The sequence below is a fragment of the Strix aluco genome, chromosome 21 (genome assembly GCF_031877795.1).
Source record: "Strix aluco isolate bStrAlu1 chromosome 21, bStrAlu1.hap1, whole genome shotgun sequence".
NCBI classification, from domain to species: Eukaryota; Metazoa; Chordata; class Aves; order Strigiformes; family Strigidae; genus Strix; species Strix aluco.
In genome coordinates this window covers 11496615-11518717 of record NC_133951.1, presented here as the reverse complement: position 1 = coordinate 11518717, position 22103 = coordinate 11496615, and the positions used below count along the sequence as shown (strand labels likewise).

Here is a 22103-nt window from a genome sequence, read left to right as displayed (position 1 = left end):
AAAAAAAAGATTAAATTATATGCACATTCATTTTTCCATAGATTTTGTGTGTGACAACATTACTGCTCTTAAAACTGAAAGTAAAACTGAATAATAGCATGTGAAACTGAGAAAGGAAGGAATATTTAAATATGCATTTCACAGAACTGCATAATAACTGCCAATATTGTGATTCTTTTTGAAAACTTATTTCTCTGCAATAAGAAACATTAGAATGTATGTTACAAAGAACTGTGTCTTTTCCAGTAACTGGAGAAGATGTGATTATTGTTGTATGGATTCACCTTGGCAGAGCATGAGCAAACCAACTTAGTTCTTTCTGTATTCGGTGATAGGATGCAATTATCTATAGAATCTGATTTTCCATCAAATCCAACCCACTCCTTTAGCACATGTGCTATTTATTATCATAGCTCCTATAAACCAAATCCTGAAGCAGAATTTTGTTTCGTTATTGACCATATAAATAGAGAGCAGACTGATGGTCTCTACCACAAATAGTGTTATATTCTAAGGAAAGAAAGGGTAGCTGCAAGCAGAGAAAGTAGTGCAAGAACACCCTGAGATGATATCGGCTAGCATGACATGCGGAGTATCAGTGTCACAGCAGTCTAATTGTTACCCGTTTTTGTCTAGCATAACCTAAAAGGAGAATATGCAGGAGGGATGTGAATGAACTGGCTTTGCAGAAGTGGTGCCCAGATAAAATTGTGTAGGGCAGCATAGCAGAGCTCAGGAGTGTGTGTTTGAAAAGATAGCAATTAAACGATGGAGACCAGAATGACTGGCTGATCAGAGTGGTTTCAGTAAGGACTAAGAGAGAGGAAGATGGTAAGGCAGCAAAGGCCTTAAAAGTGAAGGTAAAAATGTCATGTGGAAGAGAAGGAGGAAAAAGATAGTAGAGGGATGCTAAAAGAAAAAGATGATGGAAAAACCTTGACACCAGGGGTCAAACTGGAGCTGTCATGACAATAGGAAAAGACATTGTAATGATCGGGACGGAAGGTAATAGGAAGGTAGACAAAGACTTTCAGACAGGAATTGGTTTCTCCTACAGATATTATGCAGAAAGTTTGCGAGAACTAGACAGACTGAAGGTCGGTGCGAGGTAACAGTTCCCCAGCTAATGAGCCAGACCTTGTGTCCTTCCTCTAATCTGTCTGTATGCTTCTCTAGTTGATGCTGTAATTTTCCTGATATTGTAGGATATGTCACACCTCTGATCCTGGCAGAGATTTCCTGGCAGTCTGTCCTTCCAGACAGTGAGTGTCAGGTCTGCGTTACCCACCATTCTGAAGATTTTGTGACTGTTCTTCAACCAGAAAATGCACAACACAGCCAGGTCAAGATGCAGATGTTTCTCAACTCAGTAGGAATGTATTGATTAGGGCCATGAAGATGTTCGGGGGACTGGAGCACCTCCCCTGTGATGACAGGCTGAGAGAGTTGGGGGGTTCAGCTGGGGAAGAGAAGGCTGCGGGGAGACCTTAGAGCGGCCTCCCAGGACTTAAAGGGGCTAAAGGAGACGTGGGAGGGACTCTTGATCAGGGGGTGTGGGGATAGGATGAGGGGTAATGGTTTTAAACTGACAGAGGGGAGATTTAGATCAGATCTAAGGAAGAAATTCTTCCCTGTGAGGGTGGTGAGGCCCTGGCACAGGTTGCCCAGAGAAGCTGTGGCTGCCCCCTCCCTGGAAGGGTTCAAGGCCAGGTTGGACGGGGCTTTGGGCAAGCTGGGCTAGTGGAAGGTGTCCCTTTAAGGGATCTTTCAGGTCCCTTCCAACCCAAACCATTCTGTGATTCTGTGACACAGGTAGAATATTAAAGAGAGGCCTGAATGCAGTCCTCCCTTATGTGCCAGCACCTGCTTGCTCTCGTTCTGGCATGAAAGCTGGCTTTGGGACTGTACTTGGACCAACAATCTCATCCTTTTCCTGCAAGGGTAAGATAATCAGATTCCAGCTTCCTTCACGCTGGTCCTTTTGTTTCACAGGTCAGTCCCTGGGTTTCATGTGTACACCCATTCCTCCCTCCAGAGCATGAAGAGGTGATGGTCAGATGGCTAACGGATGTATCCATGTTCCTCTGTGGGAGCAGGTGTTAAGTCACAGGTCCAATCATTGCCCTTCATGTTGCCAAGATAGTTCTATTAATATTTGTTCAAAGTTCATTTATGCACTGCACAAACATTTTAATCACTTCTATTCAATACATCCAATATTGAAGTGAGTGCTCCATTGCACTGAAAAGATAAGAAATAAAAAGTAAGAGGGTAAACTGAGTCATTTTCAGCTTTACAGAAAAATAATTGCTTTCAGTTCTGGGCAAGTTGAGACCACTCTGACTTCCTATATATCAGTTGCATTTAATATTTAATGTATAGGTAATTTGGATGTACACATTCAGTATTAGCAAAATAATCAGCCAGCCAAAAGCCAAGATCCATTTGCAGTGTATTATTTCCCAGTGGAAGTTTATATTTCGTGTGTTTGGAGATGTTAGAAGTAAACACACAGTAACAGATATTGATCTGAAAGAATGTCTCAGTGACATAAGAAGTAAACAGTGTCTATATAATTCTTAAAAAGACTATTTTCACTTAGTAGCATATTTTAGGGGTAAACTGCAGTCCTAGTTGCCACTGATGTTTCAGAATGTTTTTTTCTGAAGTTAAGGAAATAATTATCATTTTAGTCCTAGACCTTAAACCACTTTAAGCACCCAGCAGTTAACTGGAAGTGTAGTATAGAAATATAGAAATACCCAATCCTGTATTAGTCTGAGATGTCAGAGCACTAACAAATGGCACAATAAATTTGGCACTAACAAATTTTCCAGGCGATAGCAGGCCTATATTCTCTCACAGAGGCACGAAGGTGTTCGAGTTTTCACATCCATTAAGCTCACAGTGTACAAACCAGAGAGCATTTTAAAGCTACTTCCTCCTCTCCGCCTTCTCATTTCCTGCACTGAAAATCCGGAGAATCTCTCTCACAGTTCTACTGTGACCCAAATATTGTGAAACAGTCTGTTCCTCTGATAAATTCATCAAAACGCTGTCTAAAAAATCCTGTGTTGAATTTCTACGTCGGGAACGTTAAATTATGAACCTTTGGGGGCAAATTATTCTCTATGAGAGTTTGAATCTGCAGTGATCACGTCTGCAAGGGACAACTTCTGAGATGTCAACATAAAAGCACAGTATGAAGCCACAGACCTTCTCACCCTGTGATGCCTTGTCCCACCTTTTTGCCTTTTCCCTCAGTGCAGATGTAGAGATACACAGGTGCATTCCAGAGGGAAGCCAGTCAGGCGTGGTAAGGCAGAGCTCAGATAAGACAGAATGCTCTCCATGCTCAAGCCAAACTCTTTCTCTTATCGAGCTTGAAATAAAGTTTTCAAGATTCTCTTCATCATTATTCTTCCGCTTTCTATTAAGCCAGAAGCCACAGGTTTGTGTGAGAGCAGCATCTCGCCTTTATTTTTGTTTGTTTTTTTTTTATATACCTCAGGTTGCCATCTTCTTTACAAGCTGGAGAGAGTTCAGACCTGGTCAGGGCCTGATGCAAGTTCTCCAAGGAAAGTGCACTGCTGCAGGAATGCACTTCACACTCCCAGTACATCAAAACTGTCGGTAGCATTTTACCACTTTGTGATCCAGCGGGGCAATCCTGGCTAGTTTTCATCCTAGGATGACTGCATCCCTCCTGATAAAGGATTTCTCTGGGTGAGTGAGAACGCTCTTAAATTGCCTCCCTTGGCACATTGCCATAACACTATCAGAAAGCCCAGCTACCACCAGATTTATTTACTGCCATTCTTTGGTTTTCCCAAATGACAGATAAAGGGATCAACAATCAAGCAGCTGTTTGGTATATTCATACACGTTAAAAACTTCATTGAAAAGTGCCTGTGTCTAAAAGCAGCCTAGAATCGATGCTCTTTGGCTCTGTTGGGGACGTCCATTGGTACCACCTGATAAATCGACAGCTTCAACCTAGATAGATCCTATGATCTCTATTAACCCATGGATATCATCTGTTAAATTCTTTCTGGGCAGAAGTCCAGAGTGTTCCAGATGAATAAATCTACTTCTTTGTGATTCAGCTCCTTTACAATCAAAAAGTGGATACTGAGCTCCCTTATGGCCTAAACCAAAACGTTGACAAGCCAGACTGCGTCTTGTCATTGGCTTCACTTGGGGCTTTTTTTAAGAGGATTTTATCCATGTTTTTATATGTGATTTGAATCAATTTATATACAATTAACAAAATTACAAGATTAAGAATTTTTCCCAAATCTTTGTTAATCAACGTGAATAGTTGACTATAATTTTTCCTCATATATTTTTAATCTGGTATTCTTAGCAATTTACTCCAAAAGGGGGAATTCCTCACTTCACTGTTGACTGACAAGTCTGAAAAAGCTAAAAATGTAGTCACTGAACTGAAAATTTCATGAAATTTCAGAGGGGATGCTATTGACTTTTACAAGCTGATTTTTAAGACTGTTCTTGAATATTCAAACGTAAGTGGATGAGTTTAGGGCTAATGAGATAGGAAAGATTAGTTTGTCTTGAGCTAGACATTTTGCTAGAAAAATCATGCTCAAACACCTCTGTCGATGTGGCCTACGTCTGATGCTCATGACATCGCATTATTCTGTGTCTGGATCCTGTTAACAGACTTGTATTCTACCACAAAGTATGGTACTTTTATAGTGTGGACCATTAGAGAGTAGGAAGATATCAATAAACTAATTTCACTTTGTGACAGCCTCTAATCTCCAGCAATAAATCCAGGGCAAAGCTTTTCTAAGAGGAAGCAGATTTTGAAGGGGCCAGTATCAATAACTGGAATCAGATTTTGAGAAGGGCTCAAATTCCATTTAGACAACTAAATGAAGGCCATGCTTTTAAAAGTGCTCACTTTATTAAAGTAAATTTTTGGTGTATTGGGTTCTTTGGAAATGTAGCTACCTCTTTTGGTTTCCAGAAGGCCACTCAGCTGCTTTGACAATCTCCACACGGGTGTATATCTCTAAACATTTTGATTCTAGTGTTGTGATCTGCATCATCATCTAGCCAGGTTTTTCTAAGAGTTTTGCATTTATTTTGTAATTCTATGTAAAAATAACAAAAATAAATCTCAGAGGGTGATTTTCCTTTATTCATTGCACATGGAGATTTTCTCATTGTGCAGGGAGACACAAGTATGCTGCCAGGATTTTGGCAACTGAATGAAATAAAATTGCAATCATTCCAACATTGCCAGAACTGATGTCAGTGACATTCTCGTAAATTTGAGTTTTGAAAAGAGATGATGTCCAGGTGTTTTGAAAAGAGCAGATCATGATGGGACTTTGAGCAGCCTGGTCTGGTGGAAGGTGTCCTTGCCCATGGCAGGGGGAATGGAACTAGATGGTCTTTAAGGTCCCTTCCAACCCAAACCATTCTGTGATTCTGTGAGTATTCTATGAAGTGTGAAATATTTATGATACAAGTTGAAAATGTGCAGAAAGCACATGTATGTATGCTTGCTACACGTTTTGTTTCTTTTAATTTATTTCTAGAAGAAAAAAAATCTCATTTTTCTCCTTCATGTCACCTCATCCTGTGGTCATTAATGAGAGGGTCATTGTTTTTCTATGGACATCAGAGTGTAGTCAAGTTGAATAATATTAGTCTGCTGTACAAGCTGGCTTAACCACTGTTCCAGACCTTTTTAAAGCAAGCTGCCTAGCTCTTATCTCACAGACATGGCATAATACAGCTGGAACAAAATCCACTGGCACTTGCCTATGGGACACCCTGGGTTTTTTTCATTTGCAACATTGTGGGTGAGATGTCTGATTTTTAAAATCATGTTTTCTGGAGCAAAACTATTTTAAAATGTAATTCATGTTGAAAGAGCATCTGTAGTATTTTATTTACATACAAATAGCAATTTTGGGCTATTAAGGTCACCATAAATTGTGATACTGAATGGTAGCATGAGACTGACTTAGTGCAACCTAAGGAGATGTTCCCTTGTTATGATATGTATTAGTCTGCTAATCTTTTCAGTCTTTAATCCACAATACTGGATTAAAAGACCAAAAATAGTCTCTACTGTCGTTAAAGGACAGTTTCTGGGTGGTTTTGGAAAATGAAAATTCCAGTGGGTTGAATGAATGTTAAATGCTAACAAACAGAATCCTTCCTCGTGTGATGTCTCTGCAGCAGAGAGGTTTTCCACACTTCGTTTTTCAGTTAACTGTCACTTTGGGGTTTTGAACTGGTTTTTTTGAAATTAATGTCAGCTTGTTTTGTGCGTCACTGTTTTCTCTTTTCAGTTCTTCTAAATTAAACAAATACTTTAAAGCTGTGTTTGACCAGCCAAACTCTTGTCATTTCAATTATTAGTGTTTCTGTAAGTATAAACACTTGTGTAGAGCACAGACGGACATGGTATAATTGGAAATCATACCACTGAAAATGGTATTGTGCTTTCTCTGCACCAACGTGTCATAATACAATGGTGGCACAGAAGAAGAAGTTAATATCCTGTATATTCCAGCTGATATGATTTTGGTTTCCTCTCACATTTATTCTCTAGAATAAGCCAAATGCAACATGAAAGTTACTATTTCTTGTATCTCTGATAAACGATATTCAGTTGTCAAAAATAATCAGTGGAAGTAAGATACATCTAATATATCCTCATCTTCACACGGCAAAATTCTACTCAGCTTACTATTGCAAAATTATCATCCATTTAAATAAAAGATTTGTGTGAATATGGTAAATAAAATATACCACACATTTCTGTTCACATTGAAATAATGGGAAATTTCACTTTGACTTCCATGTCAGCAAGATGACATCCCATGGCCCATAATTAGCATAAAGAAACTGTATTGTCCTGCTCTATCAGACGCTATATGATGCTAGACATGTTGATATTCCAAAACTGATGTCAGAAAAGCACACTGGAGATTCCAACAGACTGTTGGGAAAAGGCTTCAGGACAGTGCAGTGACTCTGCTTTCCTAAGCCATTTTTGATGGACATATTTTACTCTTCAAGGGGTCACATAGGGACGTACCTATAGAGTTCCTTTTATCTGCAAACTTAAACCCTACATGTACAGCTTGCACTTTTAATGCAAAAAGACTGGAAAAGGTAGTTTTCTGAGGGTAACTTTTTGTCAGCTGGCAGTGATACAGTAAATATTTTTTCTTTAAAGAAGAAAACGAAGGCCATAGAAGTGGTGGTACTGGTTCAGGCAGGGCCCATCTGGAGTAATTTGTCTCTAGCAGTGACGGCAGGTGCACACCTAGGAAGTGAGAACTTCCTAGAGAACAAGCGGATATGATACTTCCTCCTAAGAATCTCTCACTTTCTGAGCATTTTCCATTTAGGGAATTTGCTGAGCCGGCCGTGGTCTGTGTTCAGTAACGTCCAGGGTTTGTCTCTCCCAGGCTTTCTCACTCCCCTGAGCCCACATAAGCATCCCGCACCAGCGCTTGCATTCGGTTCTTCCAGGGGTCAATCATCCCTTGCAAAAACCACCTAATTTGTTTCTTACAAACCTGTGTGCCATGTTTCTCTAAATAAATAATAGAGGCTCTCTTGTTTAGTTGGTACAAGAGAGGTTTGTTCTTCTTTCCACATTGTTTGAGTGCTTTGTTTGTATTTCAAAGCCTGAGTCTTTCTGTCTTTTTTTTTGTGTGTGTACAGTTGAAGACTGAAAATTTGCCTACACAAGAGAATTGTTCTGATGCACTCAAAAGAATGTGAATTACTTTTTGGAAGAGATATTCAAAATTTTTCGAGTGATTGCTGGTGGGAAGGACAAAATCTGCAAAACAACAATGATAGCAAATACTCCAGCTGAGGCAAAAATTTTTATTTATACAATCTAGAAAGAGACAAAACCCATGAAACGTCCCAAAGGACCTCCATCACATTTCAGTACATAACAGAATTGAGCTCTGATTCAGCTCTATTAACTAGGAGATATTTTACCATGCTCCTAATACACCAGAGATACAAGAAAACAAAGGAATAGGTTGTCACTCAGTATTCTGATGCGAATCCTGATTTTAAAAAAATGTATTTTACACTCAATGCTCTGTATATCATCAGCCATTTATTCCAGTTCTTTGGAGAGCTGCTGTGAGGATAATTCACAGGCAGTTACAAGCTATCTGCATGAGGAATGGTTTTTGCACCACTTTCAAGGAAACTCAAGTTGAAATAATGGCATCATTTACATGTTGCAAAGGGAAGTGGGATTTTGCTGATTAGGACATACCAAAGAACTGCAATTTCATCCCTGGCAAATAATTAATTATTATGATATGACATTTTTTTCCTATTTTTTTTTCAGAAATACTTTTTCTGTGACATTTCATCTCTCATAGGACTTTTTTCTGTACTTAGTCTTCTTTTTGACTGTGTTTTAATACACACATTCAAACTTTCACATCAGTACTAGCATGTGTAAACAAGCTGCCACATGGGATAATTTAATATTAAAATCTGTCTAATGACAACCTTCAATCTCAGTAACTTTGAGAGGAAAAGGGCAGAGAAGAGAATTAGTGTAAATACAGAAAGACATGGAGTTGTGCAGACTGTAGATGCACAAATGCAGTAAGACACAGAAAGATGCAGAAACCAGTGTTGATACAGTGAGATACAAAATATTTCTACCTCCTTCTCACCACTGGGACAACAGACATACAAACACTCACACAAATGCATATCACAGAATCACAGAATCATCTAGGTTGGACCTTGAAGATCATCTAGTCTAACTGTTATTTATGTTAGCACATCCTACCTTTTCCTCATTTTTGGAAACGTTTAGGGTGTCTTGTGGCCAAAGTGTCTGGGTAAGTACAATAAACAGTTTTGTTGATGAATGTGTAGTAGGGTCTGGAGAGACCATAGGAGTAGTGGACATTATCTCATAATTAATAGCTACTGGTCAAAACATGATGAACAAACTTATGAATGGGAGTGTCAACACTAAGCTCTATAGATGATTTCAAACAATGTTTTAGTGGAAAAAGAAATTAGGAAAACCTGGCTTCTGAAATTTGCCTCTGAAGTCTGGGTGTTAGTGGAAACTGATAACTGCTTTTGACTTAATTATGGCAATTGATTTTTCCACAATAGTTGCTGGTAGAAATGTCTCATAAGCTGACTGTGTGGAAATTCCTGTGGAAGATGAGACTGGATGAAGCAAATCATTTTTAGAGAGCGGTTTGCAGTGATCAAGTCATCCTTCCTCAAAGGGATTTGGAAAATAGCTACTGTTTTGATAACTCTCTAGAAAAGGAAGTGGTTGTAATTTGCTTTGAAATGTGAAGAGAAATTATGTTGTGAACTTCCTTATAGGTCTCAAGCAGGAAGTGATTCCTGTTTGTTGAATATTTCTTACAAGCAGGAAATAATTAAATTGAGAGCCACAATTGCCAAAGATGTTGATGAAGGTGTTCTCCTTGGCTTTGTCTTTGAGCTGATCTGATGCAGGGCATGTAAATAGGGACAGAACAATCCAGATACTTTTCCTTTAGGAAGAAGACACTTTTTTTATTGCTTTTTTGATCCAAAAATGATGCAGGCAGTAGCGTGCTGATCCAGCAGATGAGTAAACAGAGAAGGCATTTCACAAGCAGCAGAATGACTCTGAGAATCTTCTTTCAAAATGAACACAGATGCTTGCACTTACAGACCTCGAGTGGTATTGATGCAAATATAGAAAGGACTTGAGAAGTTGTGCTTGTTACAGCAATAATCAAATCCTTCAGAGAAAAACTCATAAACAATCCAACGGGAACTTCTATCAGGGATGAACTCTCTAGGATATTATCCAAATATTCTTACAGGAGTAAATTTCTTATCAGAAGACCCCATAAATGGCACTTTGGAGTCAGGAATTCTGGAGCTGCTTGCCAGGAAGATTGGAAAATCTGGTACTCTGATTTAACAACCATGTATATGCCTGAACACAAACACCGATAATGCTGACTCCTTGTCCAGATGGCCTGAATCAGAAACAAATTGCAAACACTACCCTCAGCAGAAGAGCAAGTCACAGGCTGCTGGTGGGAATGTGTGTGTGCAGGAAGCGATGGCAGACATCTTTCCCGCAGTAATTTGCAGAGGAAGGACAAGTTCCTGTATCACCCACAGGACCTGAGTGCAGAGTAGGAAGGATGGGTGTCCAAGCAATTAAAGGCCTCCCAGCAAGAGGATGCTGATGTTACAATAGCATATACCCAAAGCGTGCGGCGAATGGAACGTAGGATCCCCTCATAGTATCAGTGTAAGAGTATCCTGGTCATAGTGACAAATCTCGACACTTCAAGGTGAATATATATACATATACAAAAAAGCATTGTGTAAGCGGTGTGCATCCAAAACAGGGCAGTAAGAGGAGTTATATGTTATATACAGTAAGGGAATGTTGTGCTATAATGGTTTACCTAGTTGTCTGAGGATTGCTATGCACATATAATAGATTTTTTCTCTTGCGTAGTGTGCATAATCACTGCGTACAAATAATTATTAGGTTTGAGAGAAAATGGTTGCTTTACAGAGACAGAGTAAACTGATCCTAAAGTGATGGTGTAGTGTCACAGCTGGTGTCATTTGGCTCTTCCCTGGGGCCTAACAAGGCAATCGGCAGGTGCTGGAACTAGGAGCCTGGGGCACTGGCCAATGTTTCAGTGAATGGATCTTGACCGGTCACTCTCAGGAAAGAAACTGGAATCCAGAATGATTCAGCAGGTTTTCCAGATTTTAAGGAACAACCAAACGTACAGATTGCCCCCAATCTGACGTAATGCGAGTTGCATCTTGATTCAGTCAGACTCTCCAGTTTCGGTAGCTATGTTTGTAATACAGCACTGAAGGAATAGAAATAAATACGTTCCATATTTCTTGATAGAACACTTAATGAGAGTACAAAATGTTTCTTAGTGCTCCTCATGCTTTGGCATAAGTTAATTAAGGCAAGAAAAATCTATTCCCTCTGAAGAGGAATAAGGGATTTGAAACGAGTAGAATAGGTCGAAACCAAATAAAAAAATCTATATTTTATTGAATTTCAGATCAAATTCGGAAGTAGTTGCAAAATAAAAGTCCATGAAGCGAGGGCATATGGAAACAGTTTATAGGGTGGCTGGCTTGATTCTATAAGTTTAGAAAAAAAGCAGGGCTATCCCTGTTATCAGTTATTTGATAAAAAAGCCGTGGACATACCAGTTCAGCCAGGCTGCGCCCAGAAACCTAGGTTTTAAAATTAAGAATGAGATAGCATGTAACAAGTTATTTCCATTCTGTGGTAAATGTCCGTGTGCGCTTTTCCCATCAGCAAATAAGACTTCATTTGCGTTAATTAGCTGGGTTTCATTCTTGTGAAAAAAAACATATTACACATGCTTACACGGACATATTAGTGTGTAGATATATTGGGGTAGAGGAACTTCTAATAAGCATCCATTTCTCCTATGTCAAAATTTGAGGCCATGGGAATAACATTTATTAAAAAAAATATTAGGACTTGGTTTTTTTTAATTTAGCAAATATATTGTGTTTTTACGCACACAGTCATGCTTCATAGGGTGTTTTTCTGAATGTTTGGAGATACTGTATAAATTGCAATATAAGAGAATGTATGGATGCCATAGGCAAATAGCGTTTCCATGTCCAGGGACTTGTGAGCATTTTGTGTGTAATGTGAATAAATGAAGATGAATGGTTCTATTACTCTACAGAATACTTTATCACATTGTCAGTGTGCTGCATAAAAGCATAGTAAAAGTATTTTTTGTATATGTTGGATGCATTAATTAGTGAAAAAGACTTGCTATACGTTTCCTACCCTTTTTGTTAGGGTATTTGTATTGCATGAAAAAGTAAAGCTATACGACACACTGCAGCGGGGCAGGCCAGCGAGGCCGCTCTTCCCTTGTCTTGGCTGCGTGTCCAGCGTGTCCGGTGTGCTGTGCAGTGGTCCAGGATGGCCTCACGCCGCATTCGCAGGTGTGCGACTGGGTTTCTGGGTCGCAGGAAGGGGAAAGGTCTGTGAAGGAGAGCGCCTGGGCTGCACCTTTTTTTGTTGTGGTGGTGGAAGAACGTATCTGAGGGTAGGCACAGGAAGCGCGCTGCGAAGGCGGCGGAGCAGCGGGTAGGGGTTAGCCGTGCTCGTGGCGATGGTGGTGGTTGTGCTCGGCGCAGGGCGCAGAGCTCTGCCGAGGGAAGGAAAAGCGAGGCAGCGCGGCGGTGTCAGGGGTCACCGGGCCTCCTCCTGCCCACGCCCTGCCCGTGCCCTGCCCGCGCCCGGGGGCTGCTGAGGGCAGCTTGGTGCCGGGGCTGATTTGGAGGGAAGGTGTTGGCTTCCATGGCCGACACTGAGGAAAATGTGTCTGTGAGCTGCCCTGTGTGTGTGTGTGTGTGTGTGTGTCTGTGAAGGGAGGCAGCTGCTGCGTGTGAGGGAGAGAGAAGGGAGCCAGCTGCCCTCTGTGTGTGGGTATGAGGGGCCGAGGGGGTGTGTGGGGGAGAGGAGCCTGTGTGTGTGTCTGTGTGTGCGAGGGAAATCTCTGTGTGTGTCTGTGTGTGCGAGGGAAATCTCTGTGTGTGTCTGTGTGTGAGAGGGGAGCTCATGTGCAAGGGGAGCCTTGTGTGTGTCTGTGTGTGCGAGGGAAATCTGTGTGTCTGTGTGTGAGAAGGGAGCTCATGTGCAAGGGGAGCCTGTGTGTGTGTCTGTGTGTGCAAGGGAAATCTCTGTGTGTGTCTGTGTGTGAGAGGGGAGCTCATGTGCAAGGGGAGCCTGTGTGTGTGCATGTGTAAGAGTTGTGTGTGAGGAGCCTCTGTGTGTGTCTGTGTGTGAGGGGAGCTCACGTGCAAGGGAAACCTGTGCGTGTGTCTGTGTGTGTTGGAAGAGTCGGTGTGTGAGGGAAACCTGTGTGTGTCTGTGTGTGCGAGGGAAACCACTGTGTGTGTGTCTGTGTGTGTGAGGGAAACCTCTGTGTGTGTGTCTGTGTGTGTGAGGGGAATTCATGTGCAAGGGAAGCCCCTGTGTGTGCCTGTGTGTGTGAGGGAAGCCTCTGCGTGTGTGTGTGTGTGTGTGAGGGAAGCCTGTGTGTGTCTCTGTGTGTGAGGGGAATTCACGTGCGAGGAAAACCTGTGCGTGTGTCTGAGTGTGTGAGGGGAGCTCATGTGCAAGGGAAACCTGCATGTGTGTCTGTGTGTGTGAGGGGAATTCATGTGCAAGGAAAACCTGTGCGTGTGTGTGAAAAGAGTTGGTGTGTGAGGGAAGCCTGCGTCTGTGTGTGTGAGGGGAGCTCATGTGCAAGGGAAACCTGTGTGTGTGTGCATGTGTAGAGTGGTGTGTGAGGAGCCTCTGTGTGTGTGTGTGTGTGTGTGTGAGGGAAGCCTGGGTGGGTGTGCGTGAGGGGGAGCAGCGCGTGCTGGGAGAGCCGGTGGGTGTGTGTGTGCGTGAGAGGAGCCGGGGGGTGTTGGGAGAGCCGGGGTGTGTATGTGTGTGTGTGTGTGTGTGTGTGTGTGACGGGAGCCGGGGTGTGTGTGTGCGGGTCCAGCCGGTGTGTGCGGGGCGGGGCCGCTGACGAGAGGCAGCAGGTGCTGCCGCCCCCCCCCCGCCTTCCCGGGCCCCCCCCGGCCGTGCGCGCTCTCCCCCCGCCGAGGGCGGCCCCGCCCCGCCCCGCCCCGCCGGCGGCCGGGGGCTCGCTCGCTCCCCCCGCGGGCGGAGCAGCCGGCGCGGGCCCGGGGCCGGGATCCTCCTCCCGCTCCCTACGCGCCGCTCCGACGTCAGGCGCGGGAGCGGGAGGCAGCGCCCAGCCCCGCCGTTGCCAGAGACTCGGCGGCCGCCGGACGGGGCGGACGTCGGGGCGGCGACTCCCGGCGCGGCGCGGCCCGGCTCGGCTCCCGGCAGGGGGGTGGAGAGGAGGGCGCTATGGCCGACGTGTTCCCGGGCTCCGAGCCCGGCGCGGCCCCGGACGCGGCGCGGCGCTTCGCTCGCAAGGGGGCCCTGAGGCAGAAGAACGTGCACGAGGTGAAGGAGCATAAATTCATCGCGCGCTTCTTCAAGCAGCCCACCTTCTGCAGCCACTGCACCGACTTCATCTGGTGAGAGACCCCCGGAGCGCTTCCCCCCCCCCCCCCCCCCCCCCCGCCTTATCTCCGCCCGGGCCCCCCGCTGTGGGGGGTTCCCCCCGCTCCGAGGGCAGCCCCCGCCGCTGTGCCCGGGCTGCGCGGCGCGGCCGCCCCTCCGCTCCCGCCCGCCGGGTCCCCGGGGCCGGGCAGGTGAGCCCCGATGGGGCAGAGCCATGTCGCCTCGCTGTCCCCGGCTCTGTCTCACCCTCCTCCGGGCGGGGTGTTTGCGGCCGCCGGTGCTCCGAGGGGCCGCGGGCTGAGTCTGAGCGCACCCCGGTCTCGGGGCGGGGGGAGCCCCTGAACTTGCCGGCGCTCGGGGAGGGGCGGCGCTGGCCAGTGCCGCAGAGATCAGCGGGCTGTGAAGACCCACGCTGGGGACTTGGCTTCCCAAATGGTCCAGTTTTGTATTTCCTCGGCTCTGTCCCGCCGCCCCCGACCCCCGGGCTCGGCTGCCTCCGCCCGCGGAGCCCCCCGCTCCGTGCCCGCCTTCCCGTAGCGGAGGGAGCTCGGCCAGCGCTACAGCTGCTGCAGTGGAGACGGAGGGTTTTCTGTTTCAGACTGTGGGTGTTGCTGTGTGGCACAACTTCTGTAGCCCTGGCTTTAACTTTGTACTCAGCGCCTGCTTTATTTCCTCCTGCTGCAGAGGGAGACGGGGAATGCACAGTGACACCGCTGCTACATGACATGTTTAGGAAAGGGACAGCTTTGGGGTTTTTTTAAGAGAAAGGTTCGTGCTAGAGAGAGGGGAGGAAGGGAGGAAAACTTCCTACCAACACCCTTATTACGAAGCTGTTAGGGGAAAAAATATACCTCTCGGTTCCTGCCATGCCCTCTTCTGGGCAGGATGGCAGCTCCACTGCAGGCCGAGCCACTCGGCTCTCTCGGTATCCACCGGGCTCAGCGCAGCCCTGCACCCTTCGCCCTCCTCGCTCCCACGCGGGTGGGGGTGTGGAGCCCACGGGCTCACGCCCTGCGCCCCAGCGAGGTGTCCCCCAGCGAGGTGTCCCCCCGCTCTGGGTGAGTGTTTGTACACCCGGCGAGTGTGCAACAGCAGCGGCCGTGGGTCTTCCTCTCCTTCACCTGAGACGTGGCTTAGCTTCAACCTTGCTCTGCTGTTGAAGTTTTCACTGCACGTTTCGTTGCTGAAAACGAGAGCCGTGATTTATTTTAGCCAAAGCTGTAGGAAGATCTAGAGGGGTCAGCACCCAGCTGGCTCTGTGTCTGTGGCCGGTGTCTTGCTCATCGTGTATGTGTTTATGCATCTGGACACAGACCTTTGTCTGTCTTATTGAGTTTTCCTTGGTTTGCGTGCTGAAAGAAAAACTGTGATTGCTCCAGAAATGATTAAAATATATTTGCAGAGTGAGGAAGGAGAGGAAAGGAAGGAAAACTGAGATGGTAGACTGTGGAAGAAACAAGGAGAAACAAGACAACTTTTTGGGTGTGTCTTTTTTTAAATTATTTTTTCCTTTTGGAAAAAAAAATTGCAAAGTTTCTTATTGTAAAAGTGAGACCGTTAGGAACTGCTTCAAAGTTAATCTAAAGCGGAATGAATTGGGAAGTGTGAAAAAATGCTGCAGGGTTATTGTCAGACTGTGTTTGTGCACAGAAGTAGCACAATTAAAAACCAGAGTGGAATACAGTGATGAGATGACAGGATGGATTTGGAAGTGAAAGGGTCTCCTGTAGCTGCCAGGTGGCCCGAGAGGCTGTGCTGTTCTGTCTTGTCTTGCTAGTGAGTCTGAGGAAGCTCTTAAGGCTCATCAGATGAGCATCTGACAGCTCAAACTTGTTTCATTTCCTCGTTTGAAGATGGGCAACTCTTGAGTAAGCGTCATACACCATAACAAGTGCTTCATCTATTTCCAAAATGCCATGTGGCAATTAACATATGTTTTAAGGTATAGAGAATAGTAAATGCAACCTTCCACTGAACTATGCAAATAGAATTTTTTTTTTTCTTAGATTACTTTTGACCAGGTAATGTTCACTCAAATAGTTTAGTGCCTCCTTACCTTCCCGAAAAACTTTCACTTACCTGCTTTGTTTCTGAAGTGTTGTTTGTTTTTTTTTTTTTTAAAGTCATTTCACTTAAAATACATTGTAACTGATCAGGGAGTGGACTGGACTGCGGCTGGTTAGTGTATGAACTCCCCGCAAACACTGAAGAGTGACTGTGCTTTTAGAGAAGATAATACAGGAATGTTCTTTACAAATAAGTCTGTTTAAAAGGATGAAAAATTATCTAAAGTCTGTTTCATGTTCTTAGTCCTGCTGTCAGCTTTCCTGCAATTGCATTTGCACGCTTCCAGTACATGCTTTTTACTTCTGTGAAGACAAGAGATAACAGCAGCAGAATGACAGTACACTGTAGTCACATATGCTGCCAAGTAAACAAACAATTTCATGTTTCTTCTGGTGTTCTGAATTTAGGCCTACTTATAACAATAAAAGGTGGAGGCTTTTGCGTTGAAATTTACGGAAAAGCTCAATGCTGTGTAATTTCAATTTCCACCTGAAGTAACAATGTACTAAAGGTTTTGTCCCTTCTCTAAATACATAAATAAAACAAGTGGGAAACTTATCGATACATTTTTTTAAAAACATTTCCACAAACTTCATAATTAAACTTCATGTTGTTAACTGCGTACAGCCTACTGGCCGGCTTCTGCAGTTCATGGCTTTTGTTCATTTGTCTTTGAGCATAAGCAGCCCCAGCTCTCCAGATGACAAACGTTCCGCAAAGAGGGAAAATGCAGAGAAATGTTTATAGGAAGGATACTCAAAACATTTATTTTTGTGGAAAGCGAATGTTGATTGTTTAAAGATAAACAAATAAATAAAGCCAACAGCAGTGCAGTTGCCAGAGCTATAATATGTTGAAGCTCTGGATACCACGTACAACACTTGCGTGTCACTGTATTCATTGGTGAAGTGTTACACACATGTTTGTATTTCGTTATGGAAGTGAAGCAAGGAAGCTGGAAGAATAATTGGTATGAAACCAACGGGCCTCTCTTCTCCTCTATATTGAAACAAGGAAAACCTTTAACCTGCCTCCTTTCCATACAACAAACGACTGGTATCTAGCTGAGGCACAGAACAGCATTGGCATGCAATCCGAAAATGTGGATGAAAAACTAAGTCTGGTTTGTTTTATACGCCTTTGCTAGAACTTGGAATATTTTACATTACTGTTAAGTATACATGTGGCATTAAATGAGTTGAAATATTATTCAGTAATCACAGATGATGATAATTGTAGATCCAAAATAGCTTGTAAAATAATAATAATAATTTTTTTTTTTGCCAGAAGCTGAAATTACATAGTTGGTAGCAGCTATTGTTCTCTGCTTTGAAATGGGTGGGCTGTTCTGTGTTGTATATTTCAAAATCTGCTGCTGTCTGAGCAAAATCTGAAGTTATTTAATATGAAGCTATTTTTATGTTGTTACAGATCATTGAGAAGAAATTATAACTAAACATACTAAGATGGGGTTTTTTTTCTTTTTTTATACAGGGGATTTGGGAAACAAGGATTTCAGTGCCAAGGTAAGCTACAAGCGCTTTGTTCGCTAGCGCGCGTTGTTGCACCTCATTTTGAAGGTAGCCAAAGCTTGCCCGCAGCAAGAGGGAAATAAGCCTGGAAAAATGAAGCGAGCATCTCTGCCTGTGTAAATTCCAAAGGAAGACAATTATTCAATTAAATAACTATTGGTATTTATATCATATACATTGAACAATCAAGTAATTGTTCATACTGTAATAACACGAAAAGTTGGTCTTTTTTAACATCTTGTCATGGTAAATGTCATATAATCTGCATGTAGCGCAGCTTCTAACTTTTCATGAAAATAATCTGTGCAATTTAGCTTTCGCAGAGACCATTTTTCACATCAGAAGCTCTTGTCTGTGTGGGCGTTTTGGAAAATGGATTCACTTTTTAGTCATATGGCTTATTTTCATAACCCAAACTCCCTGTTTTTAATTTTCATACGCTGTGTGTTTAGGAGGACCTTTGGTTTGAACTACATTTTAGGACAGGCAGCTTTTCTCTGTCTTATGTAATACTTAATTACAAAAAAATCCACCCCTACAAAATCACCGATTTAATGAATTCTGCTAACCTTGAGAAATTGAAAGCTGCTGTAATGGAAGATAACTATATACATGAAAGCCAGAGCATGATATGCTGTATTCTCACATACTCTCTATTTTTGCCAAATTCTTATCATTATTTAGCATTTAATCATGATATAACCACACCCAACTACTGTTATTTTTTCTATGTCATATGTTTACCTAATTAGGATGAGGCTTTTTGTTGTCCCTTTCTCTTTCCCCACCTTCTTCCCTATTGTTTCACCTGCAGATGTACATTGAGTACTCATTAGCTAGCCTTTTGGTTGTTTCTTTCATTACATTTTTTTAATGGTTATTTGCTAGTGCTTTAGAGCATATTTGATTATCCTGAATGTTGTTTTTACTTAGTAGTTAGCGAAATTATGGATTCTGTGGTATTTTTGTGAAAGTTGATGTTAATTGATTCTTCTTGAAATCAAACCTCTGAGAAACTGAATGTAAAAGAATGATGCCCTTTAAAGATGTTGCAATAAATATTTTTCTTTCTGCAAGTAGAAACTTGCAGATACATACATGTAGTGAAAACATTGCATACCTTATTCAGGCAAGAATGTAACCATGATTTTACCATGAATCTTGTATACAACTTTCTCTGTGTCCAAGATGTTAATATCAAATTTTGTAGATATCCTCCAGTTTTTTGCTACTCATCGCATCCAAAGCAGTGCAATAGATCAGTCCTCAGTTGGTAATGGAGTGGCTTTTCCTGAATCCCGTTCAGGATAGCTCAGTGGTTCCTAGTTAAGGAATTATTTAGATCTTCATTACAGATTTCCACTGGTATACAGAAAATAATTGTGGCTGCATTTAAATTGTACAGTTCTCTATCTTAAATTGTGCACTTTGCACAATGTTGACGTTCTCCTGTCTTCCAGTCAGGCGGCCGGTGGCTCAAACTGGACGCGACCCGCTGATCTGAGCCACGGATCAAATTTGTGTGGCAGTTCACTTCTGGTATTTTGGATTCTGTGGCCACAATTCCTTCTACCAGCATTATTCTACTTAGCTAGTTTTGTCTGATGAGGACTAATCCTTACTAAGTTAGCTAAAACTTTGAATTTGGTCTCATTTTCCCTCCAAACACCGTGCATGAACACAACCAAGAGTAAAAGCAGTAGAGCGGCTTGATTGATTTTTTTTAAGTGCTTCAGAAGTGATACTTTTTAGGAATCTGAATACGTTCAAACATGACTTTTGTCTGCATCAGAGCAAGTTTCTGCAGTTTTTTCTTTGATAGAGACTGTTGTATTCAGTGTTCTTGAATGTATTCTTACACAGTCAAAACCTCTAAGGAAATACTCAAATTCTAGGTAGTTTAGGCAAGTTATTATTAATATAATAAGTTTAAGTAGTGGGATTTTTTGCCATCATTCATTAAATTTGATTGTGCTCACAGTCAAAGAGTTCATACTCTTGGGATAATAGTCTTGAAAAATAAAACTTCCATGATAAAGTTAAGCAGCTGAATCAAAGCTTTTCAGTGAAACTTTCTGAAGTGTCCATCTGAAAAGTCACCAGCTAAAGCTGGAAAGACAAATTACTCATCAAAATTAGTGAGATCATGAAGAATTTAAAAAAAAAAAGTGTGAAACTAGAAGGTAGGTTGCAAAAAAAACCCCTAGTTTCTTTAATTAAGCAACTACCTTTACAGAGAAGAATGACAAATTAAGAATAAAATGGAAATTTCAGTATGACATGAAGGAAAGGAAAGAATATTACAGTGACAGCTCCTAGTAACTATAGTTCTTGGTCTGTCAGAGTTTCCATTATAAGAAACTCTTTTAGCTCTGTTTTCAGGAGTGTTGTAAAATCTCCTGCTAGACAGAAACTTGATGTCAGGCAGGTTTCAGAGTTGGGTGGTTTTATTATTTCCAAAGTTGTTGTAAATTCCTCTGGCGTTTGTTACCAAAGGGAAGAGGAAAGGACCATAATAGTAATGTATCAAACTCAAATGATGCTTCTACTCTAAGAAACTGCAGTTATTCTATGAATAGTTGTGTTACTAATTCTTCAATTAAACAAAAGTCCTTAGTGTTTATGCAGTATTAAACACTGCAGCTAACACAGTATTTATTTACAGCTAACACAGTTTTTATATATTTTTAAAACTTCCTTTAAAAAAGTGTCACATAAAATGCAGTTCTAGTTTTATTTTTGATGCCCTCAAAAGAAAGGATTTTTATTTTATGTTTAAATTTTATTTAAATTAAAACTTAATGCTATACTGTAATGATCTTTTTTTTGACCCTTAGTACCTTTTTTTCATCAGGCTTGCTTTGAGCCTTGGAACATGTTTTCAATTGTATGTAGTTTTTGTTTTCTGATTTCAATGCCTATGTTTCTGCTGCAGTGTTCAGGCTCAGCTTTATGTAAAAACATTTAAATGAGTTCTTTGGAATTGAAGAGAAATATTTTCATTTATTTAATTAAAAAGCTTTACAAAATTTTTTTTCTCTTCTTATTTTTATGGGATCCCTATGAATTTGCAAAAGACAATAAATTCAATTTTGGTATGCTCTTAAAGTCCTTAATGCGACAGAGGTTCAGGGTGCAATTGCATTATTACCGCGTAAATGCTTAGCAAGAGGCAGTTCACATCCTAAGTAGTTTGTCTTGGAGAGGCTGCAGAAGTCTGTTGCATTATCGGAAATAAGTTTTTCAGAGAGAGGATTTGGGGTCAAAAAAGTAGCAGTGGAAAAAGTCTGAGCCTGTCTTCGGTAATGTGTGAATTTGAAAATGAACTTGCAAAGAGTTCAGCTGGATTAACTTTCTCCTAAGGAATATATTTTTACTGCCTCCTGTTATTAGGAAGCATTTTGCTCTTTGATATTTGTGTTTTATTATTGACTTATAAAAACATGAACTATTCTAAAATACTGTGCTTTTGAAACAGCAGTTCTTATTCTGCTGTTTTGCTTTTGCTGTTTTCTGTTGATTGTCTCTGTGGTAGTGAAAACATGATGGTAAGATTATTTAGAGGGAGTTATGGCTTTGTTTTGTTTTCTTACATTGTCAAGCAGGACAGCAAGCTGTCTGTAACGCTGAAAGCTTTTCTCTGACATGTACCTGGAAATACTGCAAGAGTAATGTGAAACATGGAATAATTTAAAATGCTCTTCAATCTGCCACAGTATGAAAGTTACTCTTTTAAGAAAGCAGACTTTAAATTAAGCAAGCTTTTCAGTTAAATTTTGGCTTCATCATTCTTTTGATACTGTTATATTCTGAGTATAACCTATATTTGTTTCTTTGTTTGATCTGTAAGAAAAGGTTTTCTGGTGAACAGAGCACAACAAATAGTGATTCACTAAGATGTGATGTGTACGTTGAAGAACGTGTATTTATGTATGTCTAGACGTTGTTTTGAGTTCAGTACTGAAGGCTCAGCAAGTTCCTCGAGGTGAAAATATTTTTAGTTACAGTAATGTAAATGTGATCAACTCATGTTCCTGATTAAGGGTCTGTTGTTAATTCTCTCCTAAACGGTCAAAATTTGTAGTTATTAACCTCTTTTACATGGCTTCTGCAGGGTCTACTGAAGTGCAATGTTCTGCTATAGTTCAGCTTTGAAATACATTTGAGTTAAGGAAAGAGTTTCACTTTTTTTTTCTAATGTAGATAAATAAAAGCCGGAGAAATCCATTAAAGCAGATTGTTATGTTTAGCTAATCTGTGCAACTATTACTCTTTCCACTTTTTTTCTTATCTTCTCTCAATTTCTTTTCAGACTATTTTTTCCAAATGTTGAATTTAATCTTAAATTGATGTGGTAAACTTCTTGGAATAGCTCG

The 22103-nt window shown here is 41.8% G+C and overlaps 1 protein-coding gene across 1 annotated transcript in view; it reads left to right on the top strand.

Moving 5' to 3' along the window:
• Positions 1–13845: 13845 nt before the first annotated feature.
• The window catches only part of PRKCA (protein kinase C alpha), a 160518-nt gene continuing 152260 nt past the window's right edge, over positions 13846–22103 (top strand). The window contains exons 1-2 of the mRNA XM_074847397.1: positions 13846–14142; positions 17690–17721. Of these exons, the coding sequence (XP_074703498.1) occupies positions 13970–14142; positions 17690–17721 (205 nt within the window). The 5' untranslated portion in view covers positions 13846–13969. The remainder of the gene's footprint in view (positions 14143–17689; positions 17722–22103) is intronic.